The 15,958-nt window shown below is 42.6% G+C and overlaps 2 protein-coding genes across 4 annotated transcripts in view; one reads left to right on the top strand and one right to left on the bottom strand.

Annotated features, from left to right (window-relative positions):
• Positions 1-221: 221 nt before the first annotated feature.
• Positions 222-6,846, bottom strand: hdx (highly divergent homeobox). Of its 3 annotated transcripts, XM_083981258.1 has the most exons (11): positions 6,739-6,846; positions 5,095-5,256; positions 4,696-4,842; positions 3,251-4,429; positions 3,113-3,169; positions 2,756-2,902; positions 1,847-2,045; positions 1,686-1,765; positions 913-1,011; positions 697-819; positions 222-609 (listed from the first exon to the last, which is right to left on the bottom strand). In XM_083981258.1, exons 2-11 carry the CDS (start codon positions 5,158-5,160, stop codon positions 340-342), a joined length of 2,367 nt encoding a protein of 788 aa, XP_083837384.1. In that variant the 5' UTR covers positions 5,161-5,256; positions 6,739-6,846; the 3' UTR covers positions 222-339. The 3 variants fall into 3 exon arrangements, with proteins under 3 accessions (XP_083837384.1, XP_083837383.1, XP_083837385.1); XM_083981257.1 differs by having other exon boundaries at positions 3,113-4,429; XM_083981259.1 differs by lacking the exon at positions 4,696-4,842 and having other exon boundaries at positions 3,113-4,429.
• Positions 6,344-15,958, top strand: part of LOC310993016 (connector enhancer of kinase suppressor of ras 2) — a 67,465-nt gene continuing 57,850 nt past the window's right edge. Inside the window, exons 1-2 of the mRNA XM_083981256.1 lie at positions 6,344-6,513; positions 9,132-9,294. Coding sequence (XP_083837382.1) covers positions 9,231-9,294 — 64 coding nt within the window. The 5' untranslated portion in view covers positions 6,344-6,513; positions 9,132-9,230. The remainder of the gene's footprint in view (positions 6,514-9,131; positions 9,295-15,958) is intronic.

Here is a 15,958-nt window from a genome sequence, read left to right as displayed (position 1 = left end):
GTAAATATTTGTGACAGAATAAAGTTATACCTGCTGATAAAATTACCTGTTTTATTCTGTCAGTGATGAATTAGAAAACACACACATCAATAAGTTAGAGGTTTTTATTGTTCTCTCTGGACTGGTCCAGAGCAAGGCGAATGATATGCAGTAAAAAAGGCATTTGTCAGCCCAACAGTCATAGTGAAGCATCAATCCACAGGCACTAGGCGTGGAGCATGAGTTTACTGAAGTGTTTGTGTAAGACCACAGAGTCCACCTTGTGTGAAACCAGCTTCTTTGTGGAGTGTGGAAACATCTGTATATGTGTGTGTGTGAGAGCTGAAGTACATGAGATAGTCACTTTTGTTCTATCACTGTTTCTTCCTCTAGCTCCTCTGATGCAGAGGGCTCTATAACTTCAGTTGTCGAACCATCTTCGTTAATGGTGACCAGTGGGACTTCTTCTTTTGGCAGGGCTGGCGGAGGCTCGACGCTGCTCGCACTAGCCGGCGGGGAGTCATCATGGTCAGAGGATGTGTCTGCTGACTCAGCAGCAGCTTGAGATCCTCTTTCCACGTTTGCGTCCCAGTCCTGGTCTGAAGGCTGAGGTAGACTGGCCATGAGTTCCTGAGCACAAACACACAGTTATGAGTTTCACTTGAATATGATATTCCTAGAACAATTACTGCTGCATTAACATGTGTTTGAATGTACCTGCTGTCTCTTCAGGTCATTGTTCCTCACAGCACTGAGCAGGCTCTTTGTAAAGGATGCAAGCTCAAGGTATTTTTGTTTTTGGTTCTCTAGCTCGTGCTCTAAGAACTGCACTTCCTCATGCTAAAACAGAAGTAATCAAAGAAGCAAGAAGTTAATTCAGAGCTTGAGAACATGGCATATTGCAACGCTTTCTGTGCAACAATTAGCCCTCACCTTGAATTCCAACAGGTTCTGCATTTGCTCTAGGTCCGAAGCTATTAATTCACCATCATCATCATCCTCTTCTTCATCCTCACCAATTAGTTCGACCTTCTGTTACAAAACACAAAGACAAAATTACATTAACCTCATATTAAAAAGATGAGTTTTGATACAATGAATATGCTGTAAAGATGATGCTAAATTTTCTCATAGTGATAATAACAATAACAGTAGTGTGAATGCTTCAGCACCCAAATGACAATAAAATAAAAAAAAAATCTAGTTTGAAGATTTCCCACAACTTCCGAGCAGTTTTTGAGAAAAAGTTAACAAAACACTGTTCTTTGAAGAGGATGCACTACAGCTGCTGTGTGAAATCTATGTGATTGAAATCAGCAGCCTGCAACATGCTTGAAACAGACGGCTGTGACATTTCATTTGGTGCACCACAGCAGAAATCCTAAACACTGATATACAACCCCTAAAACTATAAAAACTATGAGTTCCAAAACAGTAATTATTATGACATTACTAATTATATGATCCAAGATCATTAGAATGTATAAATATTTAACATCCATTAATTAAACACTGCATTACAAATTAAGCACAGTCACGTTGGAAAGACACCCAGACTGACTGGGCTTAATGTAAACTTAAAGCTCTGAATGAGCTCTGATATGTATTATTACATTCGAGTATGGACACTGTTCCAAACAGCGTCCATTCTTAAATGGCTAAATTTAATTAGGTTCTATTGTAATGTTAGAGAAATAATGAAGTACCACATCGTTGGCCATTGGAACAGTAATGGACACATCTGTTCCATCATCTCCGTCTCTGTGATGCGAGTCGATGGTGCCATCTAGGAGCAAGAACACAGCATTGAATTACAACACTGAAATACACACTTTTTTATACATGTGTGTGTGTGTGTTCGTCTCACCTTCAGACAAGCAGACAGATCCCTCATCATTCAAGTCATCATCGAGTTCGGGTGTTCTGAGGCGTTCGTCGTCCGGGCTGAGGGCCACTGGAGATTCGTTACCTGGGGATGAGGTTGTAAATACAGCAGGTCCACCTTTTGGTGGTGGGATTTCAATACCCATCAGACGGTACTTCCTCCGCCTGTTACTGATCCATGTCTGCAAATTGGAAAGCACAAAAAGGACAACATGGGTAAGCGTAAAGACACAGACAGAAGTATTTCAGATATCAAATTCAAATTTTCAAAGTATCCAATGTGATGAATAGTGAAGTAACTAGAGAAAAAAAAGATGCTTGAGTTTCTGGTGATATAATGATATAATCTAGGAGTATAGCGAGTATAGAGCGCTAATCTATATGCTCTAGTTGTGTAAGTAACGGTTAATTACAGAATTTTGTAATAACTTGTAGATGATCTTCACAGTGGCATACTGTGTATCTCTGCAGACAGATTTGTATTCATTGCTTTTTCTTCATTCTACTAAATCCTAGTAAGGGAGATGGCTGCAGGTCGTGTGTGTGTGTCAAGACTCAGAGACTATATTTAGTTCACTAGCATGCCTTCAGTGGCCCTGATATACAGTATAAGTGCATGACTTTTACACAACTTTGTGTAAGTGCATTACAAAACTTCTATGACCTAGAAAAGCTACCCTTTCCTTTTTTCGTTATCTAAGTCAAATACTTTTTTTTTACTAAATGCCATACACAAGAAGCCAGACCACGCGAATAATGTTCAGAGGTTTCTGGGTGAACAAAAACTCTAAATTCTAAATCTCTTTAGTTTCAGTGACTGCAGATTACATCACGGTAGGCAAGTCATGCTTCACCAGATTTCTCAGCATTTCTTTGAAGCCAAGGTGATTACCTTGACTATTTCAGTGTCTACATTAAGTTGGTTTGCTGCAGCGGTGATCTTTTCCCTGCAGACTGAGCCCAGGCTGGTCATGCCTCGGTCCCAGTAACGCTTTAATTGAATGAGATCCCCATCGCTGAACTGGGTCCGATCCTGCAGCTGAAAACACAGACTTCTGTTTGAATACACATCATGCACACTGGTCATAACGCAGATTCAAAGTGAGCGATGTAGGTTATCACAGCTATAGCTTTATAACCAACCAAACAGAAGCAGAATACGTGGGTATGAATATGGTACACTTGATGATTTTTCTTCTCTTCTTCAGATGCTCACATTCTTTTGTTGAGGTTGACAAAAAGTACTTACTGTTCTCTTTCTGGAGTTGCTGATAAACCAGGGGGCAGCAGACATACTGGCTGAAGTCTGCACACAAAGACAGACGCATCCAAGTTGTGTCTTTGAAATCACTTTGAAGGAAAACACCAACACTAGAACATGACTTACCTGTGAGCTGGATTCCCCTGTAACTGAGGTCTGTGCTGTGAGGGAGTAGCTGCCCTGAAGAGTTGTGTTGCTGTGAAGCAGTGTAGGTCTGGAGCTAGTCATAGGAGGTGTGTGGCTTCCTTTCACCACAGACATGTCAGCCCCGGTTGGACTGGCTGATGTCTGCTCCCTGTGGATATGCGTCTGAGCGGCCATATTTGCCAATTCCTCCTCCCTTAGCCACTCATCTGCTTCATCTCCAGTCTCCATGGCAATGGAGATGTTATGACTCGTGTCCAAAGGGTGAGGCACATGCCTATGACTTTCCTGACTTTTCTGGATAGACGATGGTCCAGGTTTAAGTCGGTCTGCCTGTCCTTTTTCAGACAAGGTGAAGACCTGCTGAATACGAGGTGTCTGTTCAGAGGAAGGACCAGAGTTCTGGACTGGGATGGAAACCTGCGTCCTCTGCGGGGCAGGTGGTTGAGGTTGGGGGTTGGAGTGAGGTCTGGGCTGAAGCTGAGCCTGGGATTGTGAGGAAGAGGACCAGGGGCGTGTTTGCGCTGTTCCGTACTGCCTAGTCCAGCTGTGAGGTACCACCCCTGCTCCTGCACTTACCCCTACCTCTCCAAGGGATGAAGTTCCCTTCCTGACTGCAGTGTAGACTAAAGGCCCTGAGGCGGATGTGAGGGATGGGAGATTCTGAGAGTGTGACACCAACTTGGAGTGGAAGGACGAGGAGGTGGAGCTGTTCCTGCTCTGCAGGACCTGGCTGATCAGAGATGAGGATGTGTGCGCAGAAATCTCAGTGTCTGATTGAGATGGGGGTGCTGTGGGTCTTGATCGAGAACGAGGGACGGAGTTTAGAGAGTAGATCCCGGTCAGTATGACGTCATTATTGTTGTTGTTGCTCCCACTGCTGAGCGGAGAGGAAGAGGAGGGAGAGGACGATGCTGATGAGAAGGAAGGGAAGGATGAGGATGGAGGGAGAAGGTGCACACGATTCTGGAGGTTCCGTGCTGCAGCTATTTCTGCAGGAAGCAATGCCCCTGCCGCCAGGCTATGATTGGACAGAGCCCCTCCAGCTAATGTGTGATTGGAGAGTAGTCCCCCAGTGAGTCCGTGACTGGATAAGGAATGAGACACACCTCCATTCTGGTCTTTCGAGGCGATTTTACGTCTTTTGTTGCCAACCCATGTCTGCAGGGAGAAGAGCAATCGGCTCAGTAACATCACTTTAAAAACATTCTGCAAAACACTAGAGGGACAGATTATGCTAAGTGAAAACAGTAAGTAATGCCTCTGCCCTGGATGAGGACCTCACAGGAAAGAAACCACACTAAGCTGACCTTCCCCAGCATTACATAGGCACCTCTAACGAAAAAACACAAGTGCAACACAAATCATATTGAGGAGTTCTACATCCCTCTAACTCATTCACACATTAAAACATTAAATGGGCCTACCCGGACCACACTGAAGTCCAGCTTGGCCTCCTGGGCACATTGCAGTATTAGCTGGAAGCAAGCCTTGCTCTGATTGGTCATCCCATTCTCATAGTAACGTTCCAGGATCCTCTGCTGTTCAGCTGTAAATACTGATCGCAGGTTCATCTGAGAGACAACCACACAGGTAAAGAACCATTAATAAACTTACGGTAATTCACCACTAATCAGAGTTCACTCCCAGATTGGAGTGGGTGATTAAGATAAATAAATAGATAAAGCTTTTACTATACAGTTAATGAGACTTGTGCAATTTGCTTTCCTCAATTTATAGACTACAAAATGTGTTATGTAGGTAGTGTCCCCCAAAATGTCACAGTCTCAAGATTCCTCTCCAACTGGAATACAAATGATACTCACAGTCTGCAGGCCACGTCTCTGCGGCCACGCATCCATTCTGCTACTGGAGGGGAACGGGGCTGCCATGCAGATCACAGCAAAACCTCCATATTTCTAGGTTAGCACACGTCTGATTGTAGTCATCCTGTCTCAGTGTAGCTGGTACACTGCAAGGTAGCACGGCTGAGGAGAAAGCAAAGCAGACAAACGCTGTGCTTAGAAGACAAGGAATCCATTCAATGATCCATCGCATTATGTTGCAGACACCCAGGCAACACTTTGTCATATATTACACATCTTTGATAAAAGTGACATCAAACACAGAGAAGCTGAAAAATATACAACGCACTGTCAGTCAAAGTACAATAAGCTATGACAAAGCTACTGTGTAACATCAATAACACCATCAATCAAGCTAATATCTTGTGCCTAGCCAGACATTGTTTCTTTTATTTCTTTTCTTTATAGTTTATTATCACTAAAAAGCATTTATTGTCAATTAATAACCCCTTGAGCTACAAGTATTTGACCATATGACAAAATTATACATCAAAAGCATCATTACCCTAACAACGATAACATTGTTTAACTCTAACATAACTTAAACTTTTAAAATCAGCTAAAACAGCCCAATTCTCTTCAGCCTTTACATGATCTGTCATTTTGTATCTTGATGAGATTACCTCTATTTCAATACAAAATACTGTTTGTTTATTTATTGTACCTTTACTCATATTTTATGCTTATATTGTGTGTTATGCACATGGAATGACCTGCATATTACGATGTAATATATAAACGTATACCTTGGTTTAGTTTGAAGAGGTTTTCAAAATAGTGTGTACAAGCAAAATAAAAAAAGAAAATAAAAAAGACTCGACTTGCCACCGGACATAGCGAGTTTATACTTTTCTACGTTTCCCACCAATGTATACTATAACGTTACAGGAGGGATAACAGTATTATGAATGTGGACTTCAAATGTAAGAAAGTTTCCCAGTAAACCTGTATGTTGTGTTGTGCTGTGTTGGTAACCTACGCCGAGAGGCGAAGAGAGGAAAGAGCAGCGAACAGCCTGGTCAGAGTAACAACATTTAGACTTTAAAAAAAGGACTGAGAAACGTGTTGACCAAGTTTGGAGCAGCGTTGCAGGAGGTTTTATGATAAATACAAAGTCACACACGGAAATATTGTGCGACCAATAAGCACCGAGCAGCTTTATTTTGGAGGACTGACTGCGCATGGCTACAGTCAATAACATTACGGGGGAGAATTAGCCAACAAATTGTGGGCACGTCAGATTAGCTCGCCACCAAGGCAACAGCCTGGGGATTCAGAAACACAATTACCACACAGGAAGCACATGCCATAACTTTACGACGGCGAAGCCAGACCGTAAACAAACCGGGGGAGAAGCGCCGCATCACCACAATGGCCAGCGTACGTTAGCTTTTGCAGGCCCGAGCGGCCATATCTGAGCCCAGCCAACGTTAGCCACCATTAGCATAGCTTTCCCACTGGATAGCTGCAGCTAAACTTTTCCTTTAAATCTGTGATTTCCCGACCCTGGCATGGTCATTCGCGCTGACCCGGGCTTCAGTCGGATACGAACAAAAGCGCTGCGGGATACCCAGAAGTGAAAAGTGAAATCACTCTGCTGCTTACCATTATGATGTCAAAATCAAAACGAAGGTTCAAATTCAGCAGATTTCTTCACCAGTCCCCTTAGCTAGACAATGAAATCAGAACGTCCGATCATCAATTCTAATCATGATTGTGACGTATGCGCAGACAGGAGCCAATGGGCGCTCGAGATCATCGCTGTGACATTCGGAAAGGGCTGAAAACTGAGCACCGTGGTCCCGCCCACCATTGACTTTGTTCAGTTGGTAGCTGGAGGAGGAGGTCACAGACATGGAAGCAGCCCAAACCCTCAGTGGGAAATGGTTCGTTTCCTCATCACCGGAATCTGTCACAGATCTCTCAGAGTGGTCTTTGTCTGGTCTGCCAAAGGAAGCAGTGCTTTGATACATGCTGTAGGTGCTGGAGATGTTGCCAACAAAGATATGTTTTTGAACAATTCCACTTCAGGATACCAAAATAGATTCATGTTTAATCAGATAAGACAATCGTTTTGTTTAGATTTTGTACTCTTATTCCATATCGATTAGCCTACTAGACTTAACATTATCAGAAAAGGCCTTTACATCTGTTTGATTTTCTAGTTTTTTAAATGTTAAACTCCATTTACTCTGAAAAACTTCACCTGCTTTGACAACACTGCATTTTCCCAGGGAGGTCAATTGGCTTTGCTGTCATCACATTAGGCTACATAGCCTAGATAAAGTAGCTACACAACAGAGATGAAATGACTTCTTGGACCAATAGCTACATAATAGTAATAATGCTAATAACGTGTTAATAAAAAAAAGGGGGGAAAAGTTAATTAAACTATGATTATGCAAAGAAATAAAATGTGTGTTTTAAATTTGATTCCTTTTGATCTTGGGAGACAGATTATTTAAACAATGTTAAGTGATAGATATAGACTAATTATCTTTTAAAGACTAATTAATCCACAGACACATCCACAAACAGGAACTGCTGCACATTCAGTAAGTAATGCAGTATGGCTGATGAAATGGTGGCAGAGGGCATGTATAGCAATTCAAAACATTAGTCAAATAGGGCAACATGTCTCTAAGAATAACTGCAGAACGTAGTCATTATAGTAATTAAAAAGGGTTTTTGTTTTTGGACCAAACAACAAATAGGGCCATGAGACTGTTCATCTATAAGCAAAGTGTTTAGTTATTTTTGTTTGTTTGTTGTTGTTTTTTACTGTCAGACCTCAGGACAGAAACTCTCTTCCCTTTGTTCACTTTCTTCATTTAAGACAGACATTATTAAGAGTCTGGAAAAGATAAATTAAAAAAACAAAACAAAAACAGCAATATGTTACTGTAAACTGAATGACATAACCCATAAACCTTATGGACCTTGTAGATAATCAGTAAGCTATTGCGCCTCCTATCTTGTATCTTACCTCATTTTAACCTCTCATTTGTCTATAGCCTGTCCTGTAGATGCCCATCTTCTGCTTTATCTCACTCTCTATAAAGGGAGCCTGTGTGTGCGTGTGTGTGTTTGTGTGTGCGCGGGGGTGTTGGTGGTGGGGGTACCTTAGTCTATGACGTCACCTGTGTCCCAGGTGCGCAGCAGGGGGCGCTGCTCCTCACAGCTGAGCTCATTCAGCCAGCAGCAGCGCCTGACAACTGATGCTGATTTTCTCATCCATAGATGGTGAACTTAAAAAAAAAAGCTTAGGCTACATGTAACCTGTACCCTGCCGCGTGACGTATCACGAGCTGCCAGCATGCAGTCATGTTATTATAAAGGGAGAGACACAAAAAATAATTGTCCTAAATACAAATAAAAACAACATTTATATTGTTTTTCTCAAGCCTATGGCATATCCCTGATGCACTCCCCCCCCCCCCCCCATTATTCAATGCTTTTTTTTTTTTTTTTTTTCCAATTCAGTTCAAATCAAGTCAGTTCATTGAGCGCTAAGTTATTTTTGCATAAATCACTCCTCTCCCTCTGTATGTATGTGTGTGTGTGCGTGCGTGCGCGCGCGCGGGGGGGCCTGTGTGTAAGTGTGTGTAAGACAGCGAGGGAGGGAGACTGAGAGAGATCCTCCCTATATGGTGTGCGTTGCACCATTCCCTGGTCTGTATTATGAGTGGTGGCCCTTGTGATGCTGCAGCGAGGCGGGCGGGAGGAAAAGAGGAGAGGGGAGGGGTCGCTCTATCCCCTCGCGCCCACCGAATCCACTTCTCACAGCGCGCGGGCTGCTGGCGGGAAGGCACGAGAAAGAGAGAGCGAGAGAGGGAGCAGTAGAGAGAGAGGGAGAGGGAGGGAGAGAGGAGAAAACGTGTGTGTGCGTGTCTCCGTGTGTGCGCGTGGATTGCACCACCGCATCCCGTTCACCGTTTCTGCAGGCGGCCATGCTCTGATGGAGAGAATAAAACTGACAAGCTTTTCTTTTTCCTCAGATTTATCCACCGCTGTGTCATTCCAGATGTGACTGACAAGTCGTTTTATGTCGCCTGCGTTAAGTGCTGTGCTGTTCATCACGGAGAGACTGTGACACCATGGCTTTGGTGATGGAACCTATAAGTAAATGGACACCAAAGCAAGTGCTGGACTGGATGAAAGGTAATATTGCATCCTTTCATTACATCAGCCTGTTAATGTTCACGCTTGTGGTTGGAGTGAGAAAGAGGGGGGTGACGGTGGTGGTGGTGGTGGTGCTGATGATGGTGATGATGTGAGCAGCGGAGGGCCACAGTGCATGTGTGTTCTCCTTATCCAAAACCTGCAGGCTGACGTGTGCTTCTAGGCGCTGTAACTGGCTGCTGTGAGACTGATTCAAGTCACTAAAGTATGAGGTGAATGCGTTTGAGCTTGTGAGAGTGAAATGGATGTCCCCAAGAAGCAGGGGAGTGGAGGCTCAGCATTCTGTCATCTGGCTTGCTTAAGAGCGCTCCCCTTGCAAGCCAAGCCTATAGGCTGCTGCTGCTGCTGCTGTGCTGCTGCTGCTGCTGCTGCTGATGGAGGCAGCAGCAGCAGCAGCAGCAGCAGCAGCAACACGCACCTCTCATCAATGAAGCTGGAAGATATGTCATCTTCCCCTCCACTCACCGCCACATGCTGTAAAGCCATGTCACCTCTTGCTGTATGTGCGTGCGTGTGGGCCTATGTGCATGTGCGCGCGCATCTATGATTAATGTAGTTAACTGCATGTACCCCCCCCCCCCCCCCCCCAGCTCCCCACCCCCACCCCGAATCCCCCCAATGCCAGCCGTACAGTCAGTTTCAGCACCGTGGACAGCGCAACGCAGTGCCGCCTGCCATATAAGGCAAACGCACCGATCACACTCGTTCTCATTTATATATTTAATTAATTACTGCTCGTCTTGCTGGGGCGAGATACATCCCTTCAAAAGAGACAGTATGAATGAGTAATCACTAATCACGCGTGCATGTGTGTGTGTGTGTGTGTGTGTGTGTGTGTGTGCGTGCGTGCGCGCGTGAGTGTGTGATGGTACTGTAGGAGCTTCTCTCACACACTGCTCAGCTACCCGGAGCTGTGAGAGAAACTGTGGTAGGCCTACTGGCAGACAATGGAAATGGTGAGGGAGGCTGTCCGCAATCCCTTTACTTAAGAGAATGACTTAATTACTACTTGTGTGATTACTCAAACCAACATGTAATGTCCCTACTGGTGCTTGTGATAGTGTGATGGTGTGTCTGCATTACTTACATACAGTACAGAGGAATCAATTTCCATATGGATTTCCTACAGCTCCACATTCCTGCATGTTTTCCAGGAGCACAAGTTCCTTTTCATTATGGTAAAGCACTAATGTCTGAGATTAGAAGTGGAGGAGGTTGATAGACCCCCAGGGGACACGGTGAGGGAGTATTTGGGATGCCTTAACTTCAGTGATTATACGACGATGTTCCTGGTTTTATAATTGCTCTCCTCAAGCAGCCAGTGGAGTTATAGCTTCATCCTCTGATCCATGGAGTGTTCATTTGGAAAGCTTTGCTCCTGCACTGTTCATTAAGAGAGGCTGAGGTGAAATTTGATTGGAGATTAGATTACTAACAAGATAAATGTGGTTAGAGTTTTGCAACATAGAAAATGCAATTAAAATGTTGGTTTTGGTTCAGTTAGAATTTGTTTTTGTTTTTTTACTATACAGTGTCACTGATTTATACACATTTGTGTTCAAGTACTAAAAACTAAAAGCAGCTGCAATGACGGAAACATCTTGCCATATGTGCTTACAAAAACATACTGTTATTTTAAGAACCATCACTTAAGTAATGAGCCAGGTCTAAAGATATGCTAAAATACAATTCTGCATAAGTTACATTCATATCTGTGCAGGCTGGTTTTTGAGCACTTAGAACTGTTGTCCTTGAATCCCTGCATTTGACAACATAAATGGTTAAAAACATTTTGAGACACACCAGATTTTTGCTGCTAATTAGTAAGTTCAAAAATTAATGTCCCTTCAATTATGACATTAATGAATTAACTACAATAGGAACTCACAAGTTTCAGAGCAATTTTAAAATTTGTCAGTGTCAGTTGTATGCTGCACAGGAAAAAAAGAGTGATATTGTTTTCCACATAATATTCTGTTATTTGAAACAGCCCTTTATAGTTTTGTCACCATGAGGTAAAGGAAAAAAAGAAAGAAAGAAGGACATTTAAACCAAGTTCTCGAAGGAAACTGTATCATCCCTCTCTTATGCTTTTGGTCTCCTCATTTGTTCTTTGAAAAGCTCGTGCTGGCCTCTTCCAGATGAAGGGCTGGGGGCGAAGAGATTCATTTTCATAGACATTCGCCAACATCTCCCTGTGTTGTCCCTGTTCATGTGAAGCTCCCGGCGTTCTCCTGTGGGGCTTCAAACATAGACCCTCAGGGGCAGGCTTATGCTCAGATCTTATTTTCTTATGAATAAAGTGAAGGGCAAAAGGCTAGTATTAATCTGTACACTTACACAGGCTTCACTTTGGCCCTTCTGTCTGGGAGCTCTTCATCTCTCTCACACTGAGCTAAGGAGTCTTGTGCCATTTTTAGGGGGCAGCAGGCCTTTACAAGTGCTTTAGTGATCTCTGCTGCTTATCATCAGAGAGAAGTACTTTAAATGTATACAGATATATGACACACATTTTAAAATACATTTTGGTGTTAATGTTATTTCACTCTGGAGGGCGGGAGCATCAACTGGCCTCATCACAGCCTTCACAGTCTCATAGTTTCACAAGAGAAATACTGTGCCGTGATTGTACATCAAAATTAGCTGAAATGTGTTACCTATTTTTTTATTATTATTTCTTTATTATCATATTTTTTTTCATAACCAACACCAACGTCTGAAGATTATGTAAACTGATTTTTGAAAAGTGTAAGAAGTCAATCCACATGGCCAAGATACAGTAGATCTTGTTACCTCCACTGAGGAGGTTATGTTTTCACCCATGTCTGTTGGTTTGTGTGTTTTATCAGCTAGATTAATCTTATTTGGTTGCAGGATGAGTCCAGGGCCATGGGAAGAATCGTTGGTGTAGAACTAGTTAAAGGGCCACATCCAGTAAAAAAAAATCTGTTTCCTTAACATTTAGACAGGAGGCTTTTTTTTTTTTTTTTTTTTACATTTTCATCAATTACCCAGGAGATAATGTAGGGTCTAAGGACCTTGATGTAAAAAACAGACATATTGATGTTGTTGAGATCTATGAGTTTGTACAATTTGGTGCAGATCCAGATGATAATCTGAATCTCACAGACTTGTGGTGGACTGTTTGGCCTTGGCGGAGGTATTCACTCAACTTGGTGGCTTTCTAGTTTTTAATTTAATAAAAAAAATCAGAATGAATTTATCTTTACAGCATCTTTTTAGAAATATATTTGATTAATTCACATATGTTTGCACAAAAATACATATTTAGTCTTTTTGGCAAGCGGTATAATTACCCATCCACACTAAAAATACAGTTTCAGTATTAGTAGAAGAATTTTACAAGTAAGGTTCCTGGATTTAAATCAGAAATGGAATAACTATTACTATTATTGAATGCTTTCCTCAAAATGTACTGAAGTATCAAAGATGTGTTCTCATGTAGAGAATATTATTCCCAGTAAAGTAACATAAAGCGGAAAGTATCTTTCAAAGTTGTTCAGTGCATGAGTCAAGGTGCAGAATTATGTCATTTTCATTTAGCAGGGCCTATGATGTCATGAGCTTTGCCTGACACAAGACAGTCTGAATTATTAAAACAGTATCAGGTTTTGTAACATTTGTCAGAGAATGTAGGACCCCATTGTTCCCAAGGGCAACAAATGAGGTAAAATCATAGTTTTGTGCCACCTGCGTGAGCTCGATCCAGATCTTGTGGGCATAAGCTCTTTTCCCTCAGTAGTCCAGACCTGTCATATGAAAGAATATGGGACAGAGAGATGGGGAACTCTGCAGTCCTATCGAGAAAACCTGACACAGCTAGCTACGAGGGCCAAGCAGACTATACTGTATCTCTCACTGCTGTAGAAGAACTGCTCCAGCAGCAGAACACTGGTGAGGCTCACAGAAAGATGACTCATTTGTTTTGATTTGAACACCCACACCGGAGGAGTTTCCTCTATGTGTGTGTGTGTATGTGAGGGTATGTATCTGCTCGGGTGTGTGCAGACGCAATTGATGTGTAAAGTATGACGCGTACGGATCTGTGCTTTAACGTGAGGCAACAAAGAAAAATGGACTTCTTCTTCTCTTCCGCTCTTGGTGCCTTGTGCCTCATAAGATCAGCCTGTGCTTTCAGGCGCGCGGCATTGGCAGCCTACTGATGCATACATTGACGGGAAAATGAATAAGGCAGTTCACTTTTCCTGCAGTAATCTGTCTTTCCTACTTTGTGTGCTGATGCATTGGAACGAAATGAATCCAAAATAAGAAAAATACATGTGATATGCGCAGTTTCAGTCACTGTTAGACATGACTGAGATCATTAGTCATATAACCTATTATGTATTAGAATATTAACATAAATGTGTGGCAGGGGGCCAACAAGGAAAAGATCTAACACTCCAGCAGGAAATGCTTCAGTCCTCTGATGAAAAAAATAGCTTGGATGTTATTCGGCTGTTTGAGTCGAGGACCATGTTTACTACGATTCCATACTGTGTCCTCTGATTTAGTCTCCTGCTGACATCGGAAGGTAGTCTGTGTTGGAAAAAATGCTTCCCCTGGCTCTGATTGTGTGCTTGTTGTAGTTTCAGCTGCATTAAAGATTAAAGAGCATGCCTTATTATGGGGAAACACACACACACGTAGAGGAAACTCCTCCAGTCCTCCATTTTCATACTCTAAAGAAAAGCCGAGATGCATGCGCTGCATATGGATGCACACGGAGACATGCACTAAGTGGAAGGCACATGTCGCTGAAATATATGGTATGTATCTATCTACAGTGTATATATGCACACTGACACACATGCACGGACACAAACTCTGGAGCAGCAGCTTTAAGTGGGGCATCGGTAGTCATGGAAACCAGATCTGATCGTGTTGGAGTCAGAGCACATGTCATGAGATGGGAAAGCAGCAACACACAGAGACTCCCAATTCATATCACAGAACGCACATTTAGACACGTAGCGAAGTGCGTGTTCGTGCAGCATTCGTGCACCCATGCACGGACACACAGCTTCCCCTTCTGTTTTACAGCTCGATGCAGGAAGAGAGAGAAAAGAGCAGGGGCATGGGTTCAGAGATGGAGAGGTGCGAAGCAAAATGAAAGAGAGGCTCAGGAGCCTAAGATGGGGGAGGAAGTGAGGGATTGTGCGAGGGGAAGAGTGGGCATGACGAAGAAAGAGGAGGGGAGAGCGCAGGGGCGATGGTAGAGCGGTGCGGAGAATGGGAGATGCAGTGGGCATCATATCAAAGCACCCGCTCTATCCGGCTGCTCGGACAGAGAGGCCTGTGTGTGTGTGTGGATGTTCGTATGTGTTTTACTGGGTTGTTTTTGCACCTGTTGTACCGGGGGCTGCAGTTTTACGAGCACATATATTAACTTGAAGCAAAGTTTCTCAGCCTACGGGTCAGGACCCCACATTAATTTGCATGTTATTGGTGTACAGACAGTGGTCTCTGGAGATTTCTGGAGAAAAAAAAAATCTGTTTTAAAATCAAGTTTCACAGCAAAACTTAATTGTTGGTGTTAAAAGCCAGAGAGAATGATGAGAAAGTCTGACTTAACGGATGAAACTAGAGACTATAGCTGGGATTAGTGTCTGAAGTTAACCATTTTTTCATCTTAGCTGTCATCAGTCAGGGTTAGTCTGTTCAAGCTCAGACCAACAGCTGGATCTTGTAAAACATTTCAGAATTGTAGAAATAGCTTCATTGAATCATCCTCGTGGCTGCTGAGTCATCTTCTTTGGTCTTTTTTGTGAGTGTGTTGGGGATGTCTTCATGTTGTGGCTTCAGTGGGCCACTGGCCTCAGCAACAAGGCCTGGGTCACCACCAGCTTGTCCCAGTGCTGGCATTTACATTCGTTTTAAATATAATGACATTATGAATACTTATATTTAAAATGTTATATGATTGACATGACATTTTTTCATGTTAAATCTTGATCATTTTAATCTTATTTACTTAATATCTTAAATTATAAGGAAAATTATAATGGAATGCTATAAATTACATGGTGGCGTAAAAGTTTGAAGAGTGAAGCAGCACAAAATACAGCCTACATGGCCATACTTGTACTGTATAAGCTTCTTAAATCTGTACCAAAATACACATTAGCAAACCTGCTTTTCACCACTGTCTACAGGCATTGCTATCAATACACACCTGACTTAAAATTTGTAAAATTGAACTACAACATGCTGTGATGAATCTGTGTAGTTCATATATGTACATTTTGTAAAACCCAGAGAAAATACAGAGGACATGACCTCTTGCACATCTTGCTCATTCCACAGGCAATTTGTGAACAATACTGAAAAACATCAGTGTCACTGATCTAAATTCATTAATTCCTCGCCCAGTTATATTTAGTTTAGCAGGAGAAGCTACATCTTTATACAAGTCAAAAACACAGCCCATATTGAAACTTGCCTTTGGCCTTCATCTTCAAGTCCAACAGCACAGCGCCGTGTCAGATATTAAACCCTCCTGAAGTCACACAAAAATATATTTTTATACAATTACATCTGTTGGTGACATGCTTCACAGATCACCTCAGTGCTGTCTTGTCTTCTGATTCACCTCTGTGATGTTGTGCTCTGGTGTGTATGG

This window comes from Trachurus trachurus (assembly GCF_905171665.1).
Source record: "Trachurus trachurus genome assembly, chromosome: 10".
Taxonomy (NCBI): domain Eukaryota; kingdom Metazoa; phylum Chordata; class Actinopteri; order Carangiformes; family Carangidae; genus Trachurus; species Trachurus trachurus.
Note: the sequence above shows the minus strand (reverse complement) of the source record. Positions and strands in the feature narration are given on the sequence as shown.

Excerpts from the sequence above, each read along its gene's own strand:
- hdx (XM_083981257.1), bottom strand. The coding sequence starts at position 5,160 with ATGGCAGCCCCGTTCCCCTCCAGTAGCAGAATGGATGCGTGGCCGCAG. Across the intron at positions 1,012-1,685 it reads TTCCAATGGCCAACGATGTG|AAGGTCGAACTAATTGGTGA; the intron begins GTACTTCATTAT and ends GTTTTGTAACAG. Across the intron at positions 820-912 it reads AGAACCTGTTGGAATTCAAG|CATGAGGAAGTGCAGTTCTT; the intron begins GTGAGGGCTAAT and ends CTTCTGTTTTAG.